The sequence below is a fragment of the Scleropages formosus genome, chromosome 1 (genome assembly GCF_900964775.1).
Source record: "Scleropages formosus chromosome 1, fSclFor1.1, whole genome shotgun sequence".
In the NCBI taxonomy this organism is placed as follows: Eukaryota; Metazoa; Chordata; class Actinopteri; order Osteoglossiformes; family Osteoglossidae; genus Scleropages; species Scleropages formosus.
The window spans coordinates 16,680,668-16,707,809 of NC_041806.1; the positions used below are offsets into that span (position 1 = coordinate 16,680,668).

The window sequence follows — 27,142 nt, forward strand, 5'->3', positions numbered from 1 at the left end:
TCGGGCCCAGAGAACTCAGCGGCGTTTGTGCGCAAAATTAATAAATGGCTTCCTCTTTGCATAATACAATTTCAAGCTGCATTTCTTGATGCAGCAGCAGACTGTGTTGAGTGACAATGATTTTTCAGAGTACCCTCGAGCCCATGTGGCTATGTCCATCACGGTAGCATGACGGTTTCTCAAACAATACCGCCTGGGTGCTCGATGGTCACGTGCATTCAGTAGCGGTTTCCGCCCTTTACGCACCGAGATTTTCACAATATTATGAACTGTAAATGGTGAAAGACCTAAATTCTTTGCAATCTTGTGTTGAGAAACACCGTCTTTGAACTGACTGACAATTCTCTCACAAAGGTTGGCGCAAAGTGGTGAACCATGACCCATCCTTCCTTGCAAAGGCTAAGCCTTTGGTGGATGCTCCTTTTATACTCTATCTTGATAACCTTACGTTACCGGCTAAACTGCTAATTGCGGAACCTTCCAGAACAGTGTTACTTGTAACCTTTTCAGTTTTTTTTTTGCCTCTGTCCCAACTTTTTTTTGAGTGTGTTGCAGGAATCACGTTCTGTTGTTTTTTACATTTACAAAATGCAATTAACTTTGTCAGTGAAAACACTGCAAATGTTTTCTCTGTACTTTTATCAGTTGAATAAAAGTTCAAGTGACTGAACAAATTACAGTTTTTAGTTTTTGGTGCATTTTTAGAAAGTGTCCCAACTTTTCTGGAAATGGGGTTTATATAATACTACTTTATCTAATGCTTTAGAAACAAGCCAGAAGTCTATACGTGATTGTCTACAGCCATCTCTATTGCTCCTAGTGTATAAGGTATCATTTACAAATTTCTCCCTCCATATGTCAGTAACATCAAATTTGTCCATGAGAAGTTCTAAAGTAGGTTTTAAACATGAGGGTTGACCTGGGGGCCATTTATTCTTAGCCTCATTCAAAACAACATTAATATCTCTTATCAACAAATAAGCATCCGGATATTTTGACAGTCAGTGTACAAGTCTATCCTCCAAGGAATTAAGTAATTGGTCACTGTTAGATTTACATTTAAACCCATAAATGTTAACCACAATCAAAGTTACACTATTATACTTGATAACTAAACAAATTAAATGACTGAAGATCATAGTCAGAGTACAGGACCTTGCCTTAAAAATTGATTTTTAGGTAAGAAACCCCTGCAGAGTACTTGACCCATGGGAAAGCCATACATCCCCACCCCATTGTGATTTCCAAAAATTACCAATGCAAGCAATAGTGCATCTCTCAGAAAAAAAAAAAAAATCAGTTTTTAAGTGTTAGGTAGACAAAAACAAGGCCTTATGCTTTATATTGTCTCTGACATTCAACAAAGCAACCAAAAAAGACATTAAATTACAAATGCTGAATTAAAAAAACCTTCTAACCTCTATTGAGTCTACCAGGATGTGGTTTCTTGGTAAACTGCTATATGAAAGCTGTTATCTGAATAGGTAATTTAGAACATCAAAAATAAGAGGAAGCATTGTTATAATGGGAGTATATTGCCACTTGTTAAATATAGTATAACTTAGCTGTTAAAAATATTTCAGTGCTAATATTGACCCTGAAATTCTGTTTAGAATGCACAAAGAGCATTAACAAGTGAAGTGTAGATGGATGTGTAGCAAGTACAAGTTTTAGGCTGGAAAATGGAAATAACAGCGTAGCTTTTAGGCTAGAAATTGGGAGATATTGGTGTTCCAGAAGGAAGAACAAGACTGAAGCTAAAAAAAAAAAAAAACTACTCAGCTTTACTATAGCATGAGGAAAACACTGTATGTTTACAGTATTTTCCTTTTCACCAAAGTGACGTATAATGATTAATTAATATTTAGCTGGTACTTTGGTGACTTACAGCGCTATACACACTGAAGTCTGAACATTAACTCACCCATCTATACGGTGGAACAAAGTACAAAAATTCTGATTCATTATGTGAAGTCTTTTTTTTATTGTTTTACTGTAGCATACTATTACATTTTACAAAAAGGAAAGTTAACCCTTTGTGGAAATGGTGATGGGGGGTGAGAGGATAAAAGGCAGGGTCAGTACATTAACTGAAGTTTGATGAAATGAGTGATGTGGGGGGGGGGGGGGGTATAAATCACAGGGGGCAGCCAAACAACTCAAGTTCAATTAAGAACTCTTGTATTGCGAGGCAAGCTGTCTTCTGAGCTCCCTGGCATTCTGTGCTGCTGGGTATTGGCTCCAGCCAGGTGTCAGCTGAGAGCAAGTAGTAGAACCTAAAAAGTGAACGTTGATCAGTCTCCAGATTCATGAGCAAAATGAAAACAAAAGAACCTACAAACCAGGACTGTGTTAATCATTCTGTTAAGAAGTATTACTACAGCATTTGTTAGGTTCCTGCAACAAGGATGTACATGGTGTAGTGAAAACCTCATTAGCATTAGTGTGAAGCTCATGCTAGTAAGGTACTTACCAAGGAACATTACATTTACATTTATTAATTTTGCTGATGCTTTTCTCCGAAGTGATGTACAATGTTAAGCAATTTATAAATTATTTACCTACTTATATAGCTGGGCAGTTATACTGGAGCAATTTTTTTGAGTAAGTACCTTGCTCAAGGGTACTACAGTAGGAGGTGGGAATCAAACCTGCAACCTTTGGGTCCAAAGGCAGCAGAACTAACCACTACCAGCTGTCCACTGGTTAAAATGCCCCACAAGTACATCTGAAATGAATACTCTGATGTTCCAAAGAAACTGCTCTGGCCAAGTCACATGGCCCATACTTACTCTCCTTTTGATGTCTTCAGGATATTGTTTGGGTGTCCAATGATCAGTACCTTCTGATTTTGCTTCAGATTCAGCACCTTCCTGCAGCTGATGTGGGCGACAAATGTTCGCTTGTCCCCCTGTTTTACTATGTCTTCACCTGTGCAGATTACCAGCAGTATAGTTAGTATCTCATCATTCTCTGTTTTCCCTGTCTGTCATAGCAACGACACCTGAACTGCTCTCCATCCTTTGAAACTTCTCCAACAGACCATCAAAAACAGAGAAGTCAAAGTTAGATTTGTTTTATTATGTCAGACAGACATACGTTTCTCAGGTGCACATGATGTCTTCCCCCTTTTTTGTTTTGTAGTCAGTTTACCATAATTTATGTGCCTTCATGACTTTGTCAGTATAAACTGTGCTTCTTGTTTCTTTGCTACATTTTTTGGTTTTTGCCTTCTCTTACATCTTCTTTTCAATCATTCGGACATATTTTCTTCCTCTGTGGGTCTGAAATGCTTTTTGGTCCTTAATTCTTACACAGTTGCTCATATAAATGTGAGTTCATGTAAAAGAATACAAAAACCATATTTACCTAATTTAACAGGCTTTTCAATCTCCATGATATACTTGTCTTGTATTTGGTCATGCTGAATTCCAATTACTGTCATCTGATAAACTGTGGACAGAAAAACAGGTCTTGTTGTTAGTGTGTTTGAACCTGCAATTAATAGAAAATTACATAAATTGCCAAGAACAGATAGATTCATGAAATGGGAAAAAATAATCATACTTATTTATACCAACAAGAGCAAAAAGGATATATATTTTACCATGTTTGGTTGTACTGCAGGCTGTTGTATGTCGATCCTCTGTATATTGACTGACGGGCAGCTTTCTAGGGCCATCAAAAAAATTGAAAAAGTCAGTTATGTTCAAGGCTGTATAGCACGCACTACTGGGGAAAACATGTTTACTTTAGATTAAATGCATGTTCTTTAATCTCTCATTTCATTTGTGTTTCATTTAATCAATCGACAGAAAGTGATGCAGAATATAGTCGTTTTGTTTGGGAATCACAGTTGGCAGTCGGAGAAGACACAGGAGGTGCCTTCAGAGCTTCAGCACCGACACAAATGGAAGGACTGGAGCTGTGTCTTACTTTCAGCACATTTGCACACATCTCCAATGCAGATGGTGCTCAGCTGTGTGCTGTTTCCTGCAGGATGGTACAACTTTGTGCAGTTCTTTTCTGAAATTAGAAACATTATCTCATGAGGAGGGAATCCTTGCACATTTCACCGAGACTCGGTTGGCCAAGACATTCCTGTAGGAACACTTCCAGCTTAGACTATAGGAGCCATACAACATTTTACCTGGCAAAGGATGGAAATACTCAGAATAGAGCAGTGAGGACCAAGAGTCAGGAAGATAGCAGGTGAGTTCAATGCCAAAATGAACGAAGGGAGACAAAGAAACTTCTGACCTTTACAACAGTGTAATGGTCTTCGATCCTGAGCTCACCCTTGTTGTAATAGGAATATGCTGTGACAGTGGATGGCTGGAGCAGACCCACAATATATTCCTGGAAAAGCAGTACTGGCACACAGTGCTGGAAATCCCGAGGCATCTTATGTTTGAAGGGGAAGACATTGTGACATTAAGCATTGGTGACAAAGACTCCAGAATGTGAAATAGTATACATAATAAGAAAGTAATATTGTATAATATGTAATATTATATACTTCACATCTACTATAAAATAGTATATAATAATTCATGATAGTAAACACTTCAACAGTTACAAAGGTGTCAGCTGTACACAGAACAAGCTGTTGCACTCACCTTGTAGAGATGAATGATAAGTGACCCTTTGGATGACAGTTCTTCATCAAAACTGTAATAGTCAATCAACTTGTCCACCCGTTTTTTCAGCTTTGAAAAGGAATTAAGAAATTTTTAAAGATACAGATTAAAGAATGATGCAAGCCAGTGTGAATTTCAATTATCTTGTCCACTATACAGTAATAACTTGGAAGAGAAACTGATTATTGCAGTCCTTCTGGGGTTTATCTCTTGGCCTCATTAATATAATGGCAGAATGTTCATTACATCAGTGCAAAACTTTGTCCAAAATAAACTTTTTAAAGTATAAATTTAAATATTATTGATGTAATTTAAATTAATAAAGTGGTATTTTTAAACATCAATTTTCTTAATTATAGTATGACATACTTGTAACAAATTTGTATTATCATCATCATCATAACAACAACAACAACCACAACCACCACCACCAAAAAGCAAAGGAATTTAATTGGTTTTTCAAAACAGTAACTTTTTTTTAGAACTCTGACGATACTGGAGGGGACCAATAGGAGAAAAATATGTGCATTTATTAAATCTTTTTGTGTTTTGTTCCCTTACAGAAAATATACACTAAACTGACAAAAACCAAAGCATTAAGTAAGAATGCTAGTTTCATCACTCTAAAGTGTAACACTTAAGAACCCATAATACAAACAAGGTCTGCAAAGAATTAATGATCCACTAGAATTACACTGTATTACCATTTCTAGTTCAGTCCAGGATGGAACAAAACCAGAGGGAATTGAAACATCCAAAATTGTCATTGTTTCTGGGGTTCCTGGCAGCAGCCTAATCAGACAAAAACAGAAATGACACAATGTAAGAAAAATGTTATAATGTAGATTTTTTTTTTTGCAGTTTCCATTCAGTTTTTTTTTTTTTTTAGATTAACCATACTGTTGCCATTAGTTTGTACTATATGTTAATTTTTAGAAAAATATTCCACATTCTTGAAATTAGCAAAGTTGTGAATGAAGGTGGATTTTGGCACCAGGTTCCAAGCACTAAATACTCCAGTACCTTTTAGGATCTGATGCGTTCTATAACATTTTGGTACTTTGTAGAATTTGTTCAGGTGCCTTCTAGAATCTTCCAATGGCTTTAAGATTCTGTGGTTAAAATTGACAGTTGCAAACATCGACATATCTAAGAACTTTGAGAAATTTTGTTACGTTGTGTTAAGCAAGGAGTAGTACTCATGGGGTTAGTGGCATGCCCAAGAGCAACAGAAGAAAAACATAGAAGCGAAACTAAGTAAAACAGAGTGAACTAACAATGGGAAAATGGAGGTTCCAGCCAGCACAGGGAGAGAGACAGTGAGGAAACACTGCCACTGGGTTTGACACAGGACGACACAGCTGGTTATGGCAACCTGTGCACCAATATACTTGTTTCCAGAACAGCACTTTGTGGTGGTGACATCGCGCCATCTTACCTGAGACAGATTTTCAGCTCGTAAATATTCGTGTCTTGAGCTACGGATATACCTGTATGAGCACATGGAGAAGACAATACATGGTCTCAGTGACCCAAAATAAAGGTTAAAGGCTGTACATTTTTACAAGAGAGAAACATTTACAATACCATATTTATCCTGTACATCAGCTCGTGGTACAGGCTTAATCTGGACATCCATCTCATAACTCTCACATGACTCCTCTTGTTTGGGGATTGCATTGTACACTGTTAAAAACTAGAAGAGCAGAGAGAACAATTTCCTAAAACCTGGTTCATGGCCCAGCCTGTGTGTCACTGTAAAACATGCCCTCTGCCTCAAACAGCATCCAAAGACTGTCACAGTGCTGTGGAAAAAGTATTTGCCCCCGTTCTGATAATTTTTTTTCTTGTGTGTTTGGGTATATCTCATACTAAATAGTTTTAGATCTCCAAATGAAATACAACATAAAACAAAGGCAACCTGAGTAAACAAAGAATAGGTTTGTTTTTTTTTTTAACTGAAGCAAAAAAAGTTATCCAACACCTATCACCCATGTGGAAAAAGTAATTGCCCCCTTAAACTTAACATCTGTTTCTGCCACCTTTAGCCGCAAAAACTGCAACCAAATGCTTCCGATAACTGGAAAGCAATCTTTCACAGCACTGTGGTGGAATTTTAGCCCACTCTTTTTTGCAGAACTGCTTTAGTTCGGCCACACTGGAGGGTTTTCAAGCATGAACTGCCTGTTCAAGGTCCTGTCACAACATCCTAGTTGGGTTCAAGCCAGGACTTTGACTAGGCCACTCCAAAACTTTAATTTAGCTTTTTTTTGCTAAACTCAGCACTACACTACACCACAACTGCCTACAGCTTGCAGCCATACTCACGTCCACATCCTGTCCTGGGTATTTATTTATTGTCTTGTGCGATGTTCTGTGTTGCACCATGGTCTCACCATGGTCTCCAAAGAAAGAACATTTCATTCCACTATACACAAGCTGTATAGAGGAATGACAATAAAAACAACTTGAACTTGAACTTTTGAGCCATTCAGAGGTGGACTTACTCCTGTGCTTTGGATCATTGTCTTGCTGCATAATCCAGTTGCACCTGAGTTTCAATCTATGGACTGAAGACTGGGCATTCTCCTTTAGGATTCTCTGGTAGAGAGCTGAATTCATATTTCCCTCAATTACTGCAAATTGCTCAGTCCTAAAGCAGCAAAGCCTCTCTACACCATCACACTGCCACCACCATGCTTGACCATAGGTTCTTTTTGTAGAATTAGTTGTTTTGTTTATGCCAGATGTAACGGGACCCCTGTCTTCCAAACAGTTCCACTTTTGACTCATCAGTCCACAGAACATTCTCCCAAAAGGTTTGGGGACCATCCAGGTGTGTTTTGGCAAAATTCAAATGAGCCTTAGTGGTGTTCTGGGTTAGCAGTGGTTTTCGCCTTGCCACTCTTCTATGGATGCCATTTTTTGCCCAGTGTCTTTCTGAGAGTGGAGTCATGAACAGGTGACCTTTACTGACGCAACAGAGGCCTGTAGCTTCTTCGATGTTGTCCTTGGTTCTTTTCTGACTTTCTGGATGAGTTGTCGCTGTGCTCTTGGTGGAATTTTGGAAGGTCGGCCACTTCTGGGAAGGTTCACTACTGTGCCGAGTTTTTTCCATTTAGAGATAATGGCTCTCACTGTGGTTCTTTGGAGTCCTAGAGCCTTTGAAATAGCTTTGTAACCCTTCCCAGACTGTATTTCAATCACCTTCTTCCTCATTGTTTCTGGAATTTCTTTCAACTTTGGCACAGTGTGTTACTGGGTAAGACCTTTTAACCAACTTCATGCTGTTGAAAAAGTTCTATTCAAGTGTTGATTTGATTGAACAGGGCTGGCAGTAATCAGGCCTGGTTGTATCTAGTCCAGCTGAACCCTATTATGAATGTAGTTTCATAGATTTGAGGAACTCTACTACAGGGGCAAATACATTTAGCTTTATAATAAATTCTTCATTATGGTAGCCATTAGTTGACTGTCTTCTTTGTTTCAATTTTTCTTGCTGTATGCCTGTGTTAAAGCACTCTGTGTCACTGCGGGGGGGGGGCAGTGGGTTAGACCGGGTCCTGCTCTGCGGTGGGTCTGGGGTTCAAGTCCCACTTGGGGTGCCTTGCGACGGACTGGCATCCCGTCCTCCCCTCTCCCTCCAGCCTTATGCCCTGAGTTGCCGGGTTAGGCTCCGGTTCCCCGCGACCCCGTATGGGACAAGCGGTTCAGAAAGTGTGTGTGTGTGTGTGTGTGTGTGTGTGTGTGTGTGTGTCACTGCATGAGAAGAGCGCTCTATAAAAAATAAAAATAATAATAATACATTTTCACACAGGCCCAGTTGGTACTGGATAACTTTTTGCTTCAACAAATAACATTATCATTTAAAAACTGTATTTTGTGTTTACTCAGGCTCCCTTTGTTTTAATTTCTGAAACAATTTAATATGAGATATGCATAAAACAGAAGAAATCGGGGGGGTGGGCGCAAATACTTTTTCACAGCACTGTAGCTCTGCCAGTCTGTGATCACAAGCAGATGACTACTGAGATTTTGTAACACAGTATGGATTATAAGTTGTCCTCTGTGTATTTTTACATTTCACAAATGACTGCGGTGCTTTGCAATGACCATTTCCTGAGGACCTCAATGTAACTTTAATGAAATATGTTGTGGTACAAATATAATCAATGTCAAGTAAAACAGATGGCGGAAGAAGAAATTAGTCTGGATTTGCTCATCTTGAAATTCAAAACTGGATATCCCTGGCATTGACCTGACTAGGATGCACAGACTGTGTTTGAGACCCACAATGCCACTACTAATGTGGTCAGTGTTACTAATGTAGACACTATGGTGAACTCATCATTGGTGAGTTCCACCATAGAAGAAAGACCTACCACAATCTTGCCAGTTCCACTGCCCTCTGCCTCCAGTATGAAGTTTGTAAGCTTGTGAACCTAAGAAAAAATTAAAAATGTAAAAATTTAAGAAGTTTCACACAACATTTTGGTTATGAATAATTACTATATTTCAAGCATGGTAGTAATGAAGAAAAAGTTTTTTGCTGTGTGTTCTTAGATAAATAAGGACACAAAGGTTTGTCAGTTACCAAACCTGTCATATTATTACGGGTTGTAAGAAGAATGGGAATAGTTACAGTACATTTGACAAACTGTGCAATAGGACCTCATACAGGCCTGCCAAGTGTCTATAGGTAGGTGTCTATCATGTTCTGCTAAATAAAGGATTTACTGAACAATACACAGATGGAAAACAATAAATAAACTCAGAATAAACTGTAATTATGAACTAGTAAAACATAAATGACCTTTTCAGATCGGGAAGCAAACCAGGTGTTTCTGGTGAATGTCCACTGTACTGGTCGACTCCTTCCCTTGATGGACAGCTTCACATTCAAGTTTTTCGCTGGTTTCCTGGGTTCTTGCAGCTTATACTGTGCCAGAGCCTGGAACACCACCATGGTACTCTGGAGAGAGTGGGGCAGGATATACAGAAATTAGAAAGTAACAAGACAGTCTAAGAAAAAAAAAAAATCAGAAGATGTGATGATGATGTACAGCAGCAACCACTAATGACTAGAAGATAGGAAATCTTCCCATAAATGTTACTCACAGTCACACACAAACACAGTTACCTGAGTGGAGCCAAACTGGCCTTGTGCACTGGCCTTCTCCATGAGCCACTGACTCACAGAGGCAGCCATCTCCAGCTCATCCAGCTTCAGCAAGGCTAGCAGGATATAGCCTTTGGCCTCAATCAGCGATTCAATAACTGTAGGTTTATTAAACTCATCTGACTGAACAGAGGCAGGGAAGACCAGTTACAAAAAGACAGGAGAGGTAATAATAAGGGACAGTGCAAAAATGGACAGAAAATGTAAAGTCTGTCATTCATATACTAATATAAAACAAGGTTTACCAGAAGAGTCAGCCTTCTTCAGGTAGTTCATCAGAGTCTCCTTGGGTGTTCCATAAAGTCCTAAGGCATAGGAAGCTATGGCCAAAATGTAAGGGCTTGACAGTCCTGGCAGTAGATTAAGCAAATAATCTGATGCCTTTGACATGCTGCTGTGGATGTTCTAAAGAAGAATGAGAGAAGTGAGGCTATAGTTCTCAAGGACTACTAAGTTAGCGGTGAAAGCTGAGTGTACACCTTGACTGATGCTCTTCACTCATTCGACTCTGCTTCACACCCACAGCCCTTGCACACAGCTTCTTTGCTGGTTTCTCCAATCTCCTGCTAAAGTCTACTCTTCCACTCCGTACCACTCCAGTCACACTACTCCTATCGCACTGCTTCCTTGTGTACTTGTGCACTATGTAGAGGACTCACTGGGACTCCTTGATCACAGATCTGCTGGGCTTCCTTCATGGCTATCAGAACAAAGGCAGTGAGTCCTGGAGCTTCTTCATCTTTGGCCCCACCCTGAGACAAATCAAGAAAAAAAAAAAAGATTCAGATGGTTTTGATGAGTGTTTCATATTTTCAGTGTGCTCTAATTCATATTCAGGTAGCACATGTCATAATTTAGCCAATTCTGGCTTTCAGAAGACATGTTTCCTCTTATGTTCTTAATTTAAATTATGCAACATGCTACATTATTAAAGAGTTAGTCATATTCCTACTGTATATTTAGCAAACTGTCCTCCTCTCTAGAACCACAAATGGAAATTATAAATAAAAACAATTATTTTCATTGTCAGATTGTTATTTTCAGTATTCAGGACTGTAAAACTTTTGCACAGTTTCAGAGAAAACACATTTTTTACAGTTTTTTTTGATGCATCAGTAATACCCAATTAATACAGCTCTTCATTTTAACCCATTTTAGAATACCTTTGGGGAAAAAAGACATTAAATGACATGTTCAGGTGATTAGGGAGTTTGGTACCATGAGCGTGGAATCATACACTGAAGCTCCTTTTTCAAAGTAGCCATTAGGTGTCTGTTTGTGCTGTATTAGGAATGCAATTGGCCGGCAAACGCGATTGCCATCAACATGGCCAAACGGGTAAGCCACGGCGAACACTTTGGCCGTGTACGCAGTCACCCTGCAACAGCAAGCAGAGTCAAAACGACCCATAAGTTCCACTTAGCTCTGGATATGGATCCCGAGAACATTATTTTTAGTTTTAAACTAGACAGGATAATAGACAGGATAATTTACTGGTATGAAACTGCTATAAACTGGCATTGGTGACAACATCCTTCAATCACAGGTCATTTTTAAAATATTTTTTCAAGTGAAGAATTTTTTCACTCCCAAATCCAAAGATTAACTGAAAACACAAAATAAAGCACATTTCATGTACAGTACACTTGTCTGTTTGAACACAAATGTCAGATGGAAAAATATGTAAAATTTGTTGAAGTATACATAACTCATATTTTGTGCAACTTGTAAAAATATAATAATTTCAGTATATAGTAACACACATACACACACATTTTCAGAACCGCTTGTCCCTTACGGGGTCACGGGGAACCGGAGCCTACCCGGCAACACAGGGCGTAAGGCCGGAGGGGGAAGGGGACACACCCAGGACGGGACGCCGTAAATTAGTCATAAATTAGTTATAAACACAAAAATTTACAGGAGGGTGTCACAAGACAAAGAATTACACACGAAACACCTGTTTTATTTTTATTGATCGCACAAATAATAAGCTAAAAGCTTACAAACACTGGACACGTTGATGGGATGAGTCAGTCAGTCACTGAATGGAAGGTTCTGATAACCACACAGTTTTTTTTACACACTAATTTTAAACTGCTTTTAATTTTAATATTGTTTTAACACAGAAAAATTGGCAAAAATTACAGTATTAAGATATGCAGAACTGATACAGACTTATACAAATAGCCTAGAGACTGCAACTGCTGCCAAAGTTTCCTCTACTAAATGTAAATAACTGCTATCACTAAATATTGCCTAGAAGGGGTCAGTACTTATGCACACAGTCATTTTGTGTTTTATGCTGATGATTAAATCAAAATAGATTTGTAGAAATGTGCTTTTACTTTAACTTTCAACTTTAAAGAAGGGTTTTTCTGTTGATCAGTGCCAAAAAGCCTAATTAAATTCACTGTGATTCAAAACAATAAAACATGAAAAAGTGCAAGAGGATAAATACTTTTTTATAGGTACCCTATTAAAAAAATAAAATAAGTGTTATGCTTTCATGTAGTATACCCTGTCTTGAACTCCATGCTCCCCAGAAAGTCAAACCTTGCACTGGACAAGGGGTTGTTGATAATGGATGAACATGATACAAAGATTTTTTTCTTTTTTTAAATTTAATATAACTTTGACAGAGGTTTTTACCTACATTTTACATTTATTCCTTTAGCAGACGCTTTTCTCCAAAGTGACACATCACAGCAAAATTAGGTTTTTATCTAACATTACTAGTTAATAAGTGGGGGAATATATGTATTATTCAGCTTTTATTGGCTGTGACTTAGGTTGTAAAAGCAGTAAGAGTTACAAACAAATCAAACGATCAGAAGTTCATAATTATCTTTATGAATTGAGGAGCGAGCGTACTTACCTTTCCAAGGTGTAACAGATTGATTCCATCTAGGTCTTATACTTGTAGCGCTTTGGTTGCAAGTATAAATACAACAGTGAAAATGAAGGAGATGAAGGAAATGATAAATTACCATGTGCTCGGATACAATCCTCCATAAGGGGGGTATGAATCATCTGAATTGCGGTACTGAAGTTGTTTTTCATAACCTGGAGGGTGAAAGTTGAAGTTCACTTCTTTATACTGCATAAAGTGAACATCTTTAGTATGCCTGTTAAGATAGTGCTTTCTCCCTGTAATGTCTCTGTCACTTTTGTTTTTGGACCTAAGACACATTACTGACTGGACATTTAGATCTTCAGCACATTTGTTCTGCAAGTTAACACTGATTTATGTCTTAGTCTTCAGCTCCTCAGTTCTCACTTGTCCTTTTGTGACTAGAAAAAAAAAAAAGAGATGGGACAGGAGATGTTTACCTTTTCGGATATAGGAGAGTGCTTCCTCTCTCTTCTGTACACCTACACTCTCCCAGGCATTGGAACTGTCCAGGTAGTGGGTGGCAATCACTGGGGATGCCATGGAGGCCAGGTTCTGCTCCACACAGCCACCAGGCATCTTAATGAGCTTGCTCAGAACATGTCCACTTAGTGAGTTCTCCAATGTGTCTGCCAGCTCATCACCTGTTTATCACAGATCCCATAGTTTCCTGGCTCAGCACTGATCACCACTAAACAGTCAGTCATGCTACTGTCTCAATACCATCAAAACAATTTTTTTGCTTCATCCTGACAGTTGTGTCTAGTCAAGGTTATCCTGTAACCTTCTAAGCCTAATATTGTTAGTCACTTTTGATAAAGGTGTCAGTAATAACTCTAAAAATCCTGTTTTCCTACTGAATAGCAGGCAGCCCCATGTTAACTGCTTTTGCAGTTCACTCCATTAGAAAATATTTATGCAGCTGAGTCCTTGCAGACTAATTTTAGTTTATTTTTTGATACAATTATCAAGGGGGGGGGGCATGGTGGTACAGTGGATTTGGCCTGTGCCTGCTCTCTGGTGGGTCTGGGGTTTGAGTCCCACTTTTGGTGTCTTGTGACAGACTGGCGTGTGTCCCCTCCCCCTCCAGCCTTGCACCCTCTGTTGCCAGGTTAGGCTCCGGCTTGCCACAACCCCACTCAGGACAAACGGTTTCAGTCAGCGTGTGTGTGTGTGTGTGTGTGTGTGTGTGTGTGAATAAAAGTGTCTGAATATGTTTGTGCTGTATTTTTAATTTTAAGGATTTTTTTTTTTAACATGATCATTCTGTCACTACACACTGATGTTATTTGCCCTATTATTTTTTTCTGTTTTTGCAGCTTTTTGTGATTACATTTGATCTGATCATTTGTTGGTTCCAGTAATATATGAATGGAGCTAGAGAGGAAAAAGTAACACCGGTATTGTTCGGTGTTGTTTTCTTGGTGCAGAAGAAACGACATAATACCGGTGTCTCTTTTTTTACTCTGAAGTGCATTCATATACTACTATAACAGACAAAGAGGTTGTATCAAAATTAATGTAAAAAGCAGCTGTACAGAAAATTGCAAAAGGGGTAAATACTTTTTAACAGCATTGTAAGTGTATATGTCCAAGTGTACAGCAATGTTACCTAGAACAGTAATATAGCTTGTGGGGTCTAAGCCTGGAACTATCCTTTCCAGCGATGGCAGCGAAAACTCTTCCCTCTGTATCCCACCTGAAGAGATGAACACATAAACAGTAACTAATAAAGATGAGTAAAAAAAATTAGTAAAAATCCCACTGAAAAATATAGGGCTGCGTGGGGTCCAAAAAATAGATTACAAAATGACCACGGTAGAATATTAACATGAATGAGGACTGTAAAGCAAGATCATTACACAAAGCATTAGAGAACTTCATAATATTATACTTTATGTACTATACCTGCTTACTTCATCACTAACAAAAGCTATAAAGTGTATTGAGTTTATGTTTCTTAGATTTGATTAGCAAGGTAAACTAAGAACACAGTGGATATTTGGTTTCATGGAAGACCTGTTGCAATCAGCCCAAACCTTTGATGGAGGGATTCAAAATCTTCACAGTCTTCTTGAATGTTTCCACTCCCTCTGCCTTCAACAGAGAAGGAAATGTAAGATGCATGAGCACTTGATCTACACAGCTCCCTTACATTTCCCACTGTGCTTCCCACATGACTCACCGCGACCAGCAGTAGTTTCTCAATGGCATCCCCAGCTTCGTACTCCCTGTTGAAGGCACGTACTTTGATACTGTGCAAACCCACCTTCAAGGGAATGACAGTAAACTGCACCAAGCTACTGGAGTAAGAGGGTACATCTACTGTCTTTTGAGTCTTTCCACTGGTACTGGCCTCGCTGCACACAAACTCATTTCTCAAGAGCTCCACTGTGAACTGCGGAAGAGGTCAACAGGTCAGAGTGAACCCTAACATAGTGGGAACAAACACAACTAGCGACACTAACCTTAATCCCTATTTCTCAAATATTACGTCACAGTTTTCATGTTAAGTGCCTTGAATGGGAGCATCAAATATGACCCAACAACCCTTTCCTCCAAAGGACATTTAGAAGAGCACCTATTCTCTACATTCAGTGTTGTTGATACTAAGTTTTGCATGTTATTTTCCTCTGAAGTCTACAGGAGAAAAAGTGACATTTTTTCATCATGATATCCGTTTCCTCCTCCCTTAAATGTCTTGTTCCGTATTTCTTTGAACATCTAATAAAAGCAGTAAAATCACTGTCCAGAACCTTTACTGGACCACAGTGGCAACCTACTTTTATATTCTCTTCATAATAGTTGTGCAAGACTGCTTTAATGTTCACTTGTTCTTTGTTCACGACAGAGTACGGCAAGCGCAGGTCCACAAAGAAACGTTTCTTAACAGTAATGTACATGGGGTCTGCAACACACACGCCTGCAACACACAAAAGGATACACTCAGGCTGCTGGTGTAAACTGTAGACAAATGGCTCTTCTAGAATTACATGGGCATGCACCAGGTATAGAGGGTGATGATATGAATGGACACCCGCACAGCACATTAGAAGTGAAGTCACATTCTCAAACACTCAGGCAGTGTATGTATCAATAACGTCAGTGTGATAAACTGCTGTGCAAAATTAGAAAAAGGTTTAAGGAAAACACTGATGCACATCTAGACATTTGTTAACAAAACAATTTGTGTCACCGCGTGAGAAGAGCGCTCTATAAAAATAAATTGAATAATTTCCTTGGTGTAATTTGAGTATTTGCATTGTAAAGCTGTTTGTATAATTTAAATAACTGAATTAATAATAATCTTTACAGCTTGCTTCTAAAGGTATAGAATGTGATGTTAAGGTTGTGATTTATATTTACCCTAACTACTCTTATGAGCCAGATTTATTTATCCCAATTTAAACAGTAGGGTAGGAAATAATTTGCTGTTACTGCAGACAATGTGGCGTCACACTGCACTGTTTAACTGTTTTATAGCAAAGGGGTATAGAATGTTATACAGCTGCTATAGAGACAAGTTCCACTGTAGCACCTCTACCTTTAGAGAGGGAAGCGCTGATGGCCATGATCTTCCACTGAGTGATGGAGTCCTTCAGGGGTACATCCTCTTGGTACGTAACAAGTCTGAGGGAAATGGAGGAATTCATAGGAGAAGCAAAGAAACAAGCAGAATGGGCAACTCAGACAGATTTGCTTCAAGCTATGATTTCTGACACAGGTTGATAAAAATATCCACGTTGTACACTCATTCTATACTGCTCATCCTGCAACAAGCCAAGTTCACCATTAAGAGTCACATTTAATTACTATGCAAAAAAAACTCCAACATGACTGATCATATCCACCATACAGAAATCATTCCCACATTAATCCTTAGCCGAGTCGATAGTGGTATACCTTAGCTGGGATAAAGTGCAGAGCTCCATCTTACCCATCTGGTCCTATATTTTCATTAAGGGAAATAGTTTTCCACATCCAGCTGACTTCAAATTTGGATCTGACATAAATTGAAGATTCGTCAAAGTCACTTTCACTGGCTGGGGGAAAAGAAACCTTTTTCAGTGAGTTAGTGAGTATATTTTACTGCTTTAATACATGTCTTTAAGGTAACTCCAGTGTAAGGCTATACAGCTGCACTAAGTGCATTTTAGTGGGTTAACACATAACTTTGAGTACAGTGAGAGGCTAAGGACAACACCGTGTATGTGTTTCAATGCATTAAATTACAAGCATTAATTTGGTTTTTTTGAGTTTAGGTTATAGTACAGAGTAATTGTTTACTCACTGCGGGACAGACTCAGTTCTTGGACGTTGTAGTGCTTTTTTTTGTTCTGTATATCGTGACAACAGTGCAGGAATACCTCCACACACTCATGGGATTCTGAGATGTAGGAAGACCTCTTCTCACAGGAGTATTCCAAAGGAAACTCTATCATGCCATCATGGCAGCACTTCTTCAGCAGATTATCATTGTAGCGGTTTTCTGGATGGACAAAGATAGGATTATTGTTCACATCATTTGCCAGACTTTTTAAATTGATTTCTTTAATGTATGAAGCACTAGTCAAGAAAATTCAAATGGAGGCTTCAGACTCACTTGAGGAGCCAGTGGGAACCTACTCACCCAGTTCTAGTTTCATTTCTGTCAAGGTGGCTGATCTGTGTTTCCTCTGAAGAGCATCATTAGAACTGCATGTATGACCTCAAAGGAAGAATGAACCAATGGAATTTTCTAAAAATCAATTTGTCTTTTTTCCTCTCCTTTTGGTAAATATTAAAATTTGAGATTTCCATTTATAACTATATTGATTTTCATGGTTATGAAATTAATTTATTACAGACTAACATTGTTCAGTTATCCTAAAGAGACACTTACTCACATTAACTTACAACACATTATCAGGAAAATATTGGCAAAAGCTGAAACAAATATAACTGCTCATAAATAATTGATAGCGCTTTGGCTAGTGGTGTTGACTTACTATTTCAAGGTTCACACCTCAAATGGCACTCTTGTTGTACTGTAGCACCTGCTACACTGGGGCTGCCTCTGGGAATACGGATAAGAACTAAACTGGAAATGTTTGGGCTGAATAATTTGCATACTGTGAAAGACTTATGTCTATCTTGATTATTGAGGGATTATTTGTGTAAAGAAATTTTTCTGGGTGCTACTATTAGTACATCTGGGTGGTTTATTGCTTGTCCCTTTACACTGGGTGCGATTCATGTCTTAGATATATGGGGCTTCTCTAACCATTAATACGTAGGTACAGTATAAACCAGTTATGGAGTACGCACCAGCCTTGTGCAAAGTTATGCAAAGTTGAAGAATGTAATGAAGGAACTAGTCAAAGGGGCAGAAAAGGGAAGCTCATGACTATGAGATGAAGGAAAGATAAAACCTGGGGAATACAAGGTTCATGAGGGAAGCTGGAGGACTCTGAGTAGCGAAGGGGAGAATTTTGCAGTGGTCATGGAGAAAGAATAACACTTGGAAGGGACTGATACTGAGGCCAGTCACGGGGGGTGGCAGGGAGACATCCTTGCCACTGCTCCACCAACAAGAAATGTTCCAGGATTAAAGGAGTGAAACTTTGAGGAGGGGTAGCTCCCAGCTGATGACTGTGTAGGTGGTCTGAAGGCAACAGTGGAGGTGCAATAAGCAGTATTACTCAGCAGGAAATACACTTATCTGTGTACATAACTATCTACAGGGTGGTCCCCACTTGCTTCCTAGTTTGTTAATAAGGGTTGCATTTAAAGCAAATGACAGGTTCGCTCCATCAATGTCTAACACAACAGTGGTGTGAGAAGTAAGATGCAAAGACCATGACAATATGGATCGAAACACGGGAAGCTGAGGAACAATGATCTCCCAGCAGGAGAATGCCAGTCTGGTAGCTGTGGAATAATGGGGGACAGCAGAATTGTCTTGGACAAGCAGCCAAAGATAAGAAGGTGTGAATAGCATGTTGTCCTGAAGACAGCAAAACTGAGCTGCAACTGGCCAATATCCACACTATGTACAAAACATGTGGGGTGCTAGATGGTGAGATGCAGGGTTCTCCTTTTACACACAGGTTCGGTTCTGTGGATGGCTTCCATAAAACATTGATCCACACCGCCAGTCTCCCAACCATACAGTGTAGACTATTTACAGTAGTCTACACTGTATGCACAAAAGTATGATTAGTAATAGGATGAGCAAAAATTGGAGGAAAAATATTCTGAAAATAACCAGTATTTAAATGAATCTGTGATCTGCGTTGCATGTATATTTACTTTGCCTGGGCATCGTCTTCTCTCCTGCACTCGAGGCAAAGACAAGCCCCGCATCTGTGAAAATGCCCATGTTATCCTTTCCCCCTCCCCTGGTGCATCCAATGTCTTGGTCCTCTATAGTATCCCAAATCTGATAAGTCAAGAAAAGAGGACAGGAACAGACCAAACAAGAAAGAACAAATTGTCTAATTAGGTTTTTGGGAATGTGTACTGCAGTAAACTCAGTTTTCTCTATGAAACACATAGGTGAATGCTCTGCCAATCGTTTGCCTGATTGTACATAAAAAGCAAGGTAAAATGTTACCTTAGCCTGGGTGAGGATGCCTTTGTTGCTCAGTGTCAAGGCAGCCTTATCCACAATCCCTAGGCCCACCAAGGCCCCTGGATCCCCTTTCACCCGGAGTTTCACGGTAGCCTTCGGAGTGTATTCTGGCCTCTGCCGGTGAATTGACAGTTCGAGCTGGTCATGGAAAGGGAAAAGGCAAAAAAATTAGCTCAATATTGCTAAGTTAAAATAAGACATCTTTTATGCTATTTAATTTCTCATAAAGCTGTAACACTGAGGTTAAAAATCTTTTCTTATGTTTCATTTTTTTTTCCAATGGCAAATCTTTTCCCCCCTCATACTTTCTCCCAAATGTTAATCCAAACAACAATGATGAGATCAAAAGCTTCAAATGTTACATTATGTGTACAGACACAACCCTGTCATTGTCACACAAGGGCATAACATTTGATTTCAGATGTGTGTGAACATGTAATATGAGGTTCCAGCAGTCCAGTTAAAAGTTAGCAAACTGTTGTTACTGCATTACTATTTAAAAAGCTATGAAAATTTCAAGAAAAGCATAAAGCTTCAGCATTAAGTGTCTAAGTCATAGAGAATACCCAAGAAATCCCAGAAAGTTAGGGACAAGTGCTGAAACAGACCAAGTATACTTTAGTTGCTTACCTTGCCCTGGCACATGTCCTCTACATCCACCCACAGAGAGTCAGAAATCACTTCGTTGTGGTTGGAAACGGTGTAGAAGGCTACAAGTCGGAATGAGGGGATCATGTCTCTGCTGACCTCTAGCATCTCTTTTATCTGCCTGCTCCCAGTGACAGACCACTTATTTGCCTTAATTATCTGGCCCCTGCTCACCACCTGCAGATAGAAACTTTATTTCTTACAACATTTTACAAAAATTGCAGAAAAAATTAAAGTACATACTTTTGACAATGTTTTTACTTTAACAATTGGCCAGTCATATCTATGCCTATATTAATATAGCAATTTAACTGATTGCCATCAGTTACTGGCATTTTACCATGTAGGAGACATATTCTGCCATCAGCTGTTGCTCGTTGAAACTGATGGTGATTTGAATATGCCCATCCGGTTTAGCTGAGGTTTCCCCAAAACTGAGGTGTAGATACTCTTTCGCAAGTTTTTTTTGAAAGGCGTACAAAGTTATCTGCTCCTCTGTCTGGTAACTGTCTGGCATGTCGGAGACAGCAGTTTTTATTGTCACCAACTTTTTCTGTTCCGCTTCATTTGTGTTAACACTAAACACAGCAACTCCACGCTTGTTGGTATTTACAACCACGTCCATGCCGTCACATTTCAAGCGCACTTGTTCTGCTGGAGAGCCATCTGATAGGATCACTTTTGTCTAGAGTAAGAGGCAGTGTAGAAACAGAAGCATGTTAGCCACAGTGACAAAGGGGATCCTATTAATAACACTCAAAATCTGTATGCAAAAGTCAGTTGAGCTCAACAATTTCAAGAACAACTGAAACATTCAAAAATGTCACTTTGAGAATATGTCAAGTAGAAATAAAATGAGAAAACTGCACAATGGGTGAAAGGGCACAAGAAAAAAAAAAAACAGAAAACACTACATGGCAAATAACCAGATACAATTCAGAGTACTGGAAGGAAGCACCAATTATTGACAATGACACTTACATAAAGACTGAAAGGGAAGCCAGGTTTAAAGTATCTGGATGACTTGGGGAAAAGTATTCTGTAGGGAGATTTAACCACCTTGACTGTAGCTTCAGCATCTACGATATCACTGCCTGTGTCATTTCACAGAAAAGAAGAAACTTACAATTTTGATATATTTTAGAACCGGAATTCTGTATTTTTATAACCATTCCATTTTCACCAACAACTATTCAGCTACTCAAATATAAGCACGTCTGCTGTTGTTCATTTTCTTATTAAAAGCTATTTGCTGACAGTGGGTTACCACATAGTTTGTGCACTTTTTTTGACAACTTGCACTGACGTTCATTGTCTAGGACATCAAGAAAAGAACAACTTATTCTATTCAGAAGTATAAATATTCTTTTAGTACATGGTATTTGTCTATATATTTGAATTTATAGCATTTTGTAAAATACTCATTTTGATGAGGTCCTGCTAAATAATCCTGTATCTTCTTCAGAACAAATGAGAAACCAACCAGAAACAAGAAAATATGACAATCAAAAAAATTGTGAGACTAACAAATAGGACTGTAACTCGCCAGAGAAAAATGCAGCTTAAAAAAAAAAAAAAAAAAAAAACAATCTAACTGAGGGGAGCATTCTATTAGGAAATACAATGACACTGAACCGCAAAACTATAGTTACGACCCAAATCAGGTTTGGTAATGATAACTGATGAGCTTAACTGACGAGCATTAAGGATTTGTTGTTATGGTACAATATGCTTGTACCATAATCCTTTGACGTAGAACTACGTCTTTCACCTCACTACTAGGGGGTAACTTGGGACTTGACCATCACATAAAAATGCAACTCCTTCTCGCCGCTACTGCTCGCAAATGAAAAGACACAGAGAGATAGTGCATATACCGTTGGATAGAGGAAGGAATACCGCATCGAACGAGATATGAACGGCTGCTGCCGGTTCAGCCTGAGCGAGCCGGCAACGTTGCGAAAATGTCCCACATTTGGCTCGTTATCGAGTTGCCGCTCGTTCCGTTAGATGTCATCATGTTTGAAACGTCATTGCGTTGACGTCAGTGCCTCAGCTCGTAGCTAGAGAGCTGCGCTATTGGACACATATCGCTCCGGCAGGAAAACCTACATTCGACTGAGGTAGGGAGCCCAAAGGCGGATCATCAAATTAAACATTTCAAAGATGCCCAACAAACACGACGCAAAGTACTTTCGCAATCGACGAGCTGCACTTAGGGAGCAAGCCAAGGCCTCAGGGACTCAAAAGACACCAGTCATGACCGGCTCAGCGAAAGCATGAGCACCGTACGCGGGAGGTTGCAAAATCTCCTAAGGCGGCCTCGAAGCCACAACCATCGACTTCTCGTCCACCTGACATTGCAGCACGAGCCTATGGATGTGAATGCAGTAGTGACCGACCCGATATCTGGGCCAAGTAGGTTGGGGCTCACCACCCACATGTAGTTAGTTCTACGTAAAGATATATATTATCACATGCAGCATTAGTAAAGCTATGCAGCTTTTTTTTTTTTTTTAAAAAAAAAAAGGACTTGGTTATATGTGTACTGTACCTGTGTGTACACAGCTAGTCATGTGCATGTGCCCATCTGGGCATGTTCGGGAGTGTGGTTGTGTAGGTTTCTTTGCATTTGACAAGCGACTCACACACCTGTGCTTGTGATGACCTGAGCTCTAATGTAGATCGAATCACCCAACAATTCATCAACTGCTGGTTTGATATCCTCCCTTTTTAAAGTAGCCAATGCTTTTCCATCCTGAGGGGAAAAAATACAGAATCATCTTATTTTTAATGCTTGCAGATGACACCTTTATTCACTGCGTTAACTTAATAATAGCACTGCTCATGACACGTATCGACAATTTCAGCCTTAAAATTTCCTCTTTTCCTTTGGGAACAAGCTGTAGAGCTATTCTTGATGTATTCATTGTGCATTCTTCTTTACCAGTGTAATTACCCTATATCTCCTACATGTTCTTAGTTGCTACCCCCTTTTTCTTTTCTGTAATGTTCTTTTTTGTGTTAAACACATCCACACTGGTCCTTTATCACCACAGCTAAATACCCAAGAGGGTTGGGCAACCACTGGTACTTGAACCAGCTGCTTTAGTTGCGATTGGGAGTTTTTTGATTTTCTCTCCACTAGCGCTAGCTGGCATACTCTATTGTAATTTATACGTTATAATTTTCAGTGTCCTCGTTCAGAACTCTGACCTTGTTCAGTGCTCTGTGTCACTCTGGTGAGAAGAGCACTCTGTAAATACACTGTAAATTGAAATGAAGGCCACTGTAGGTAGGGCATTAATGCATTAACATTCATTATTTCTCCAAATCCGTTATTTGGATTAAAGGAACAGAAGACCTGCTTCTACAACAAAACAAAGTAAAGATTATAACAAACACAGAACAGAAAACTGTACTATCCTTACCTTTAATGTTTCCCTCTTCAGAGTTGATTGGAAGTTCTCTCGCATCCCATTTTTTCGGAGAACTCCAAATAATACATAAACATTGCCCTGAACCTCATTATCAAACAAGTACCTGGAAAAATGACAGACCAATATTTATATACAAGATTTCATCCTTACAAGGAAAGGAGTTCATTTACTTTTATTTTTTCCTGCAGTGTTCTAGTGCTGCTATACTACACCACACTGGACACTTATCAGGACAGGGTAATGGAGACTGGCTCTCAGTCTTCGAGATGTAGGTAGCACATGACAGAACGTGCTGTATATGTTGTCACATGTACATTACAAATATTCTGTATTGCATTTGATAACCTTATATAACCTATACCCCAACTCGGTGAAATTCACCTGGCCTCTATGTCCACGTTCAGTTCCTTTTCGGTTACATGGAAAAACTTATTTCTTGGTGTTAAAGTCACAGCAAAGGTCGGCAGCACTAAAAACAACAACAAAAGAATCAGTAAATAAGGTTTTTGGAGGAAAGCAAAACTCTACATTTGTACTCAATTCTTACCGTGTTTTTTCACATCAAACTGAGTGGAAAAGAGGTTTTCTGGATGTTTGGGCAGCTGCACCTCTATGGTCCAAGTCCCCTCCTTTCTTTTGGTCAAAGACAGGATTTTTTTTTTTTTTTTTTAAATGAATTTGCATCTAACAGACCAGAGTACGCTCAGCAGCTACATTAAGTGACTTCATGAGTTGTGACTTACTCGAGGACGTCGGGTAGAGTGTAAGTTTTGCTGAGCATCCCATTCTCTACTTTCATTCTTGGCTCCCCATTCACAACAATTCCTTCTGAGTTCTGTCAGAAATAAACATCTGCTAGTCAAAGTAATATTGAGTACAATTTCCACTGGTATTCCTCACGCTAAAAACAACCCATACAGTAATAATGAATAATATGTGACATGCTGGGGCATGTTGGGCTCCGATAGTGACCAAGGACTTGGATTGAGGATTACCTGTATAAGAAACAAATACATTTACATCCCATCAGAATCTATTTGTGATACAGCAGTGATTTTATACATCATGAGATCTGTTCCACTCACCTTTATCTGGACTGTCACCGTGCTGTCGACAGATTTGGCGTCTGTATTAGTGACAAACATTCTGTATTGCACTAAAATAGAAGACAAGTATCGATTTTTCAGAAGTTGAATAGAGCTTCTGAACTCTTTTTTTGTGTTTATGATAAAAAAAGAACAAAGTACGATATGATAAAACAGGAAAAGAATAAAAAATGATAATACTGACCTGATTAACTGAGTTCATTCACAGCAAACTGTACAGTACATACTATTGTATATTACAGCCCGTGCCAAGGATGGCCAAGATCTTCACTAATATACATAATTTAACAGCAATGACGCTGATAGCAAGTTGTGGTCAAACACCAGACTTAACTATGTGTAAAAATTTAAAGGGTCAGTTATTGTTGCTGGTTAACAAAAATTTTAGAAAAAGTTCCTCAAGAAGATTTTAATTTTCACAGAGGTTGCCATATGATTATACATATTCCAGTAGAGAACAGAACCTACCATTCTCTGAGGGATTGTATATTGGCTTATCAGTCTGGACGAAAACATAACTTGAGTGGAAGGACACCAATATCTCTGACTGTACCTTGTGTTCGTCATTAAACGTTGCTTGTAAATACACATAACGGTTTCTCTTGGGATTGTTTTCATCTATTTCAAAATCAGTTTTCGCAATCTGGCACAGTGGAGAGGGAAACAAATGAAAAAAAATGGTTGTCAGAAAGAGACGTGCAGTCAGACAAATGAGAGCATGCAAATGTTCAGGTACACCACACTTCCCAGCACAACTTCTAGATCCTTTTTGTCAATAAATTTTGTTCCACTGGTCCACTTGTTCATTTCCTTTTCTACCAAATTTTTTTAACGTGATATCCTGTAAAATTAAGACCTGTCAAAATGCTGTTATTTAAAAATGTATTTTCAAGTCCACACATCTACATACTAACTGTATACTTATTTGTTAGTGTCCAGCTAAAAATATCAAATTAGTATTATGTTATTTTTAAACATGAAATAGTATAGCCAACTTAGTACTCTGAATTCTACAAGTATGAAAATTACTCACTTTTTAAACTTAAACCAACCATTAGTTCTACAATTTATAGTTCTATGAACACAGGGAATAAAGAAAGAAGAAATTCATCATATACTTCTGTTTTTGACCAGATGCTCTAGATCATCAGGTTCTCTTTCTCATATAGTTTGATCCATGAATAATGTAAAAATGCTTCTATATAATTTAGCATTGAAAGTGCATGGTTTTGGACATAGTCTTCATCTTTCAGGAAGAACAAATATCTCCATAAGCACAAAGCCGTCACCATTATGTCTGCACCACGTTGGGGCTCTTATCAAATGTTCCAATATGATTCTATTTGGGGGCGCCACCTTTTCTGCCTTTCTGTGGAATCACTCGGGTATGTAACTATAATAGTGTATAACTTTGTGATTTCATACTGAACAGTACTTTCTCTTTGTAAACAGAAAATTGTACACAGTATTTCAGTCATGCCAGTGTTCTCTGTCATGAATAACAGTTTAAAAAGGAAATCTCTTTCAAAGACTGGACATAAAGGATAAAGATGTGACTCAATGCAGACACACAAAGCAAAAACAGGCACAATCAGTAGTCCACAGCCAAGTACATAATTTGGGTAAAAAGCAGAAATAACTCCTTTTAAATACAGAATGCTGCATATTTGAAGGGATCACACCAGTTTGAGAACGACACCTAAATTCTTAAACAGAACAGTTTATATTGGTATCGCAGACACAGGAAATACTGGTGTTCAACAAGCTGTGTGGATGGCAGACAGTGTGAGCAAGAGCACATCTCTCACCCTTATTTTAACAATGCTCTGGAACTTCGTGCTGCTGTCAAGAACCACATTTCTAGTGCAGAGAACACGGCTTTTCTGTGGAAAGTTTAAAACTTCAACAGTGACAGGAACAGGAGCATTCCCTTTGTAACCCTGGGCTTCTAGGTACACACTCTGGTCGTTGTCAGTCCGCAAGATATTAGGAGCCACCATCAGATGCCTGCAACAGAGACGGCAAACACACGCCACACTGTACTGTAAACGGGGCACAAGTGCACTCATCCATGAGTGCGGACCAGGCAGGTAAAAGCAGCAAAAGCACAATCCACACAAACATCACAGTGTGTGAAGTCCAGAAAACGAGTTTACAAAAATGGCATAAAGCAGTAACCCACAAAGAGAATAAAACCTATTGAGTGTAGCACCTATGGAAACAGTACAAACCCACGCCAACAACACAGAGGGCTCTTACAGCGGTTCACCCAGGCAGGCTGAGCCAAGGCAGAGGAGCATCAAGATGACCGAGCAAAGCACCGAAGCCATCATGTTCTCTGGAAGATCTCCAGTAAACACTCTGCTATTTATAAATGCTGCAGCCACACAATTACCAACACATTCAACCTGCACCTGAACTTTGTTCATGTTTAATGTTTACATGACTGGACAAATGTCCTTGTAACGTGAAAACCAATATTGAACTTTTTGCATCAGAGTGATTTCTGCATTTGTGACAGATTTATATCACCAAGATTTGAACAAATGCACATCTTCAATTTTCATTCATGCATCATTTATGTACACACTTAAATGACAGCTTCCTATTATCTGTTACAACT

At 39.0% G+C, this 27,142-nt stretch overlaps 1 protein-coding gene across 1 annotated transcript; it reads right to left on the minus strand.

The window, feature by feature from the left end:
* Nucleotides 1-1,980: 1,980 nt before the first annotated feature.
* Nucleotides 1,981-26,865, minus strand: LOC108937853 (complement C3-like). Its single transcript, XM_018758031.2, is given in 41 exon segments — nucleotides 1,981-2,276; nucleotides 2,793-2,931; nucleotides 3,370-3,441; nucleotides 3,444-3,453; nucleotides 3,608-3,672; nucleotides 3,937-4,026; nucleotides 4,299-4,404; nucleotides 4,620-4,709; nucleotides 5,345-5,432; nucleotides 6,079-6,130; nucleotides 6,228-6,336; nucleotides 9,023-9,082; nucleotides 9,454-9,612; nucleotides 9,781-9,938; nucleotides 10,065-10,224; nucleotides 10,479-10,571; nucleotides 11,038-11,197; nucleotides 12,810-12,885; nucleotides 13,153-13,356; nucleotides 14,325-14,411; nucleotides 14,752-14,809; nucleotides 14,898-15,110; nucleotides 15,496-15,635; nucleotides 16,257-16,342; nucleotides 16,650-16,755; nucleotides 17,004-17,201; nucleotides 17,343-17,420; nucleotides 19,004-19,133; nucleotides 19,308-19,463; nucleotides 19,956-20,150; nucleotides 20,314-20,658; nucleotides 20,955-21,067; nucleotides 22,626-22,731; nucleotides 23,405-23,516; nucleotides 23,795-23,882; nucleotides 23,961-24,046; nucleotides 24,157-24,248; nucleotides 24,499-24,569; nucleotides 24,988-25,162; nucleotides 26,328-26,526; nucleotides 26,779-26,865. Coding segments are annotated over 41 exon segments (4,938 nt in total). The 5' UTR covers nucleotides 26,853-26,865; the 3' UTR covers nucleotides 1,981-2,137.
* Nucleotides 26,866-27,142: the final 277 nt, after the last annotated feature.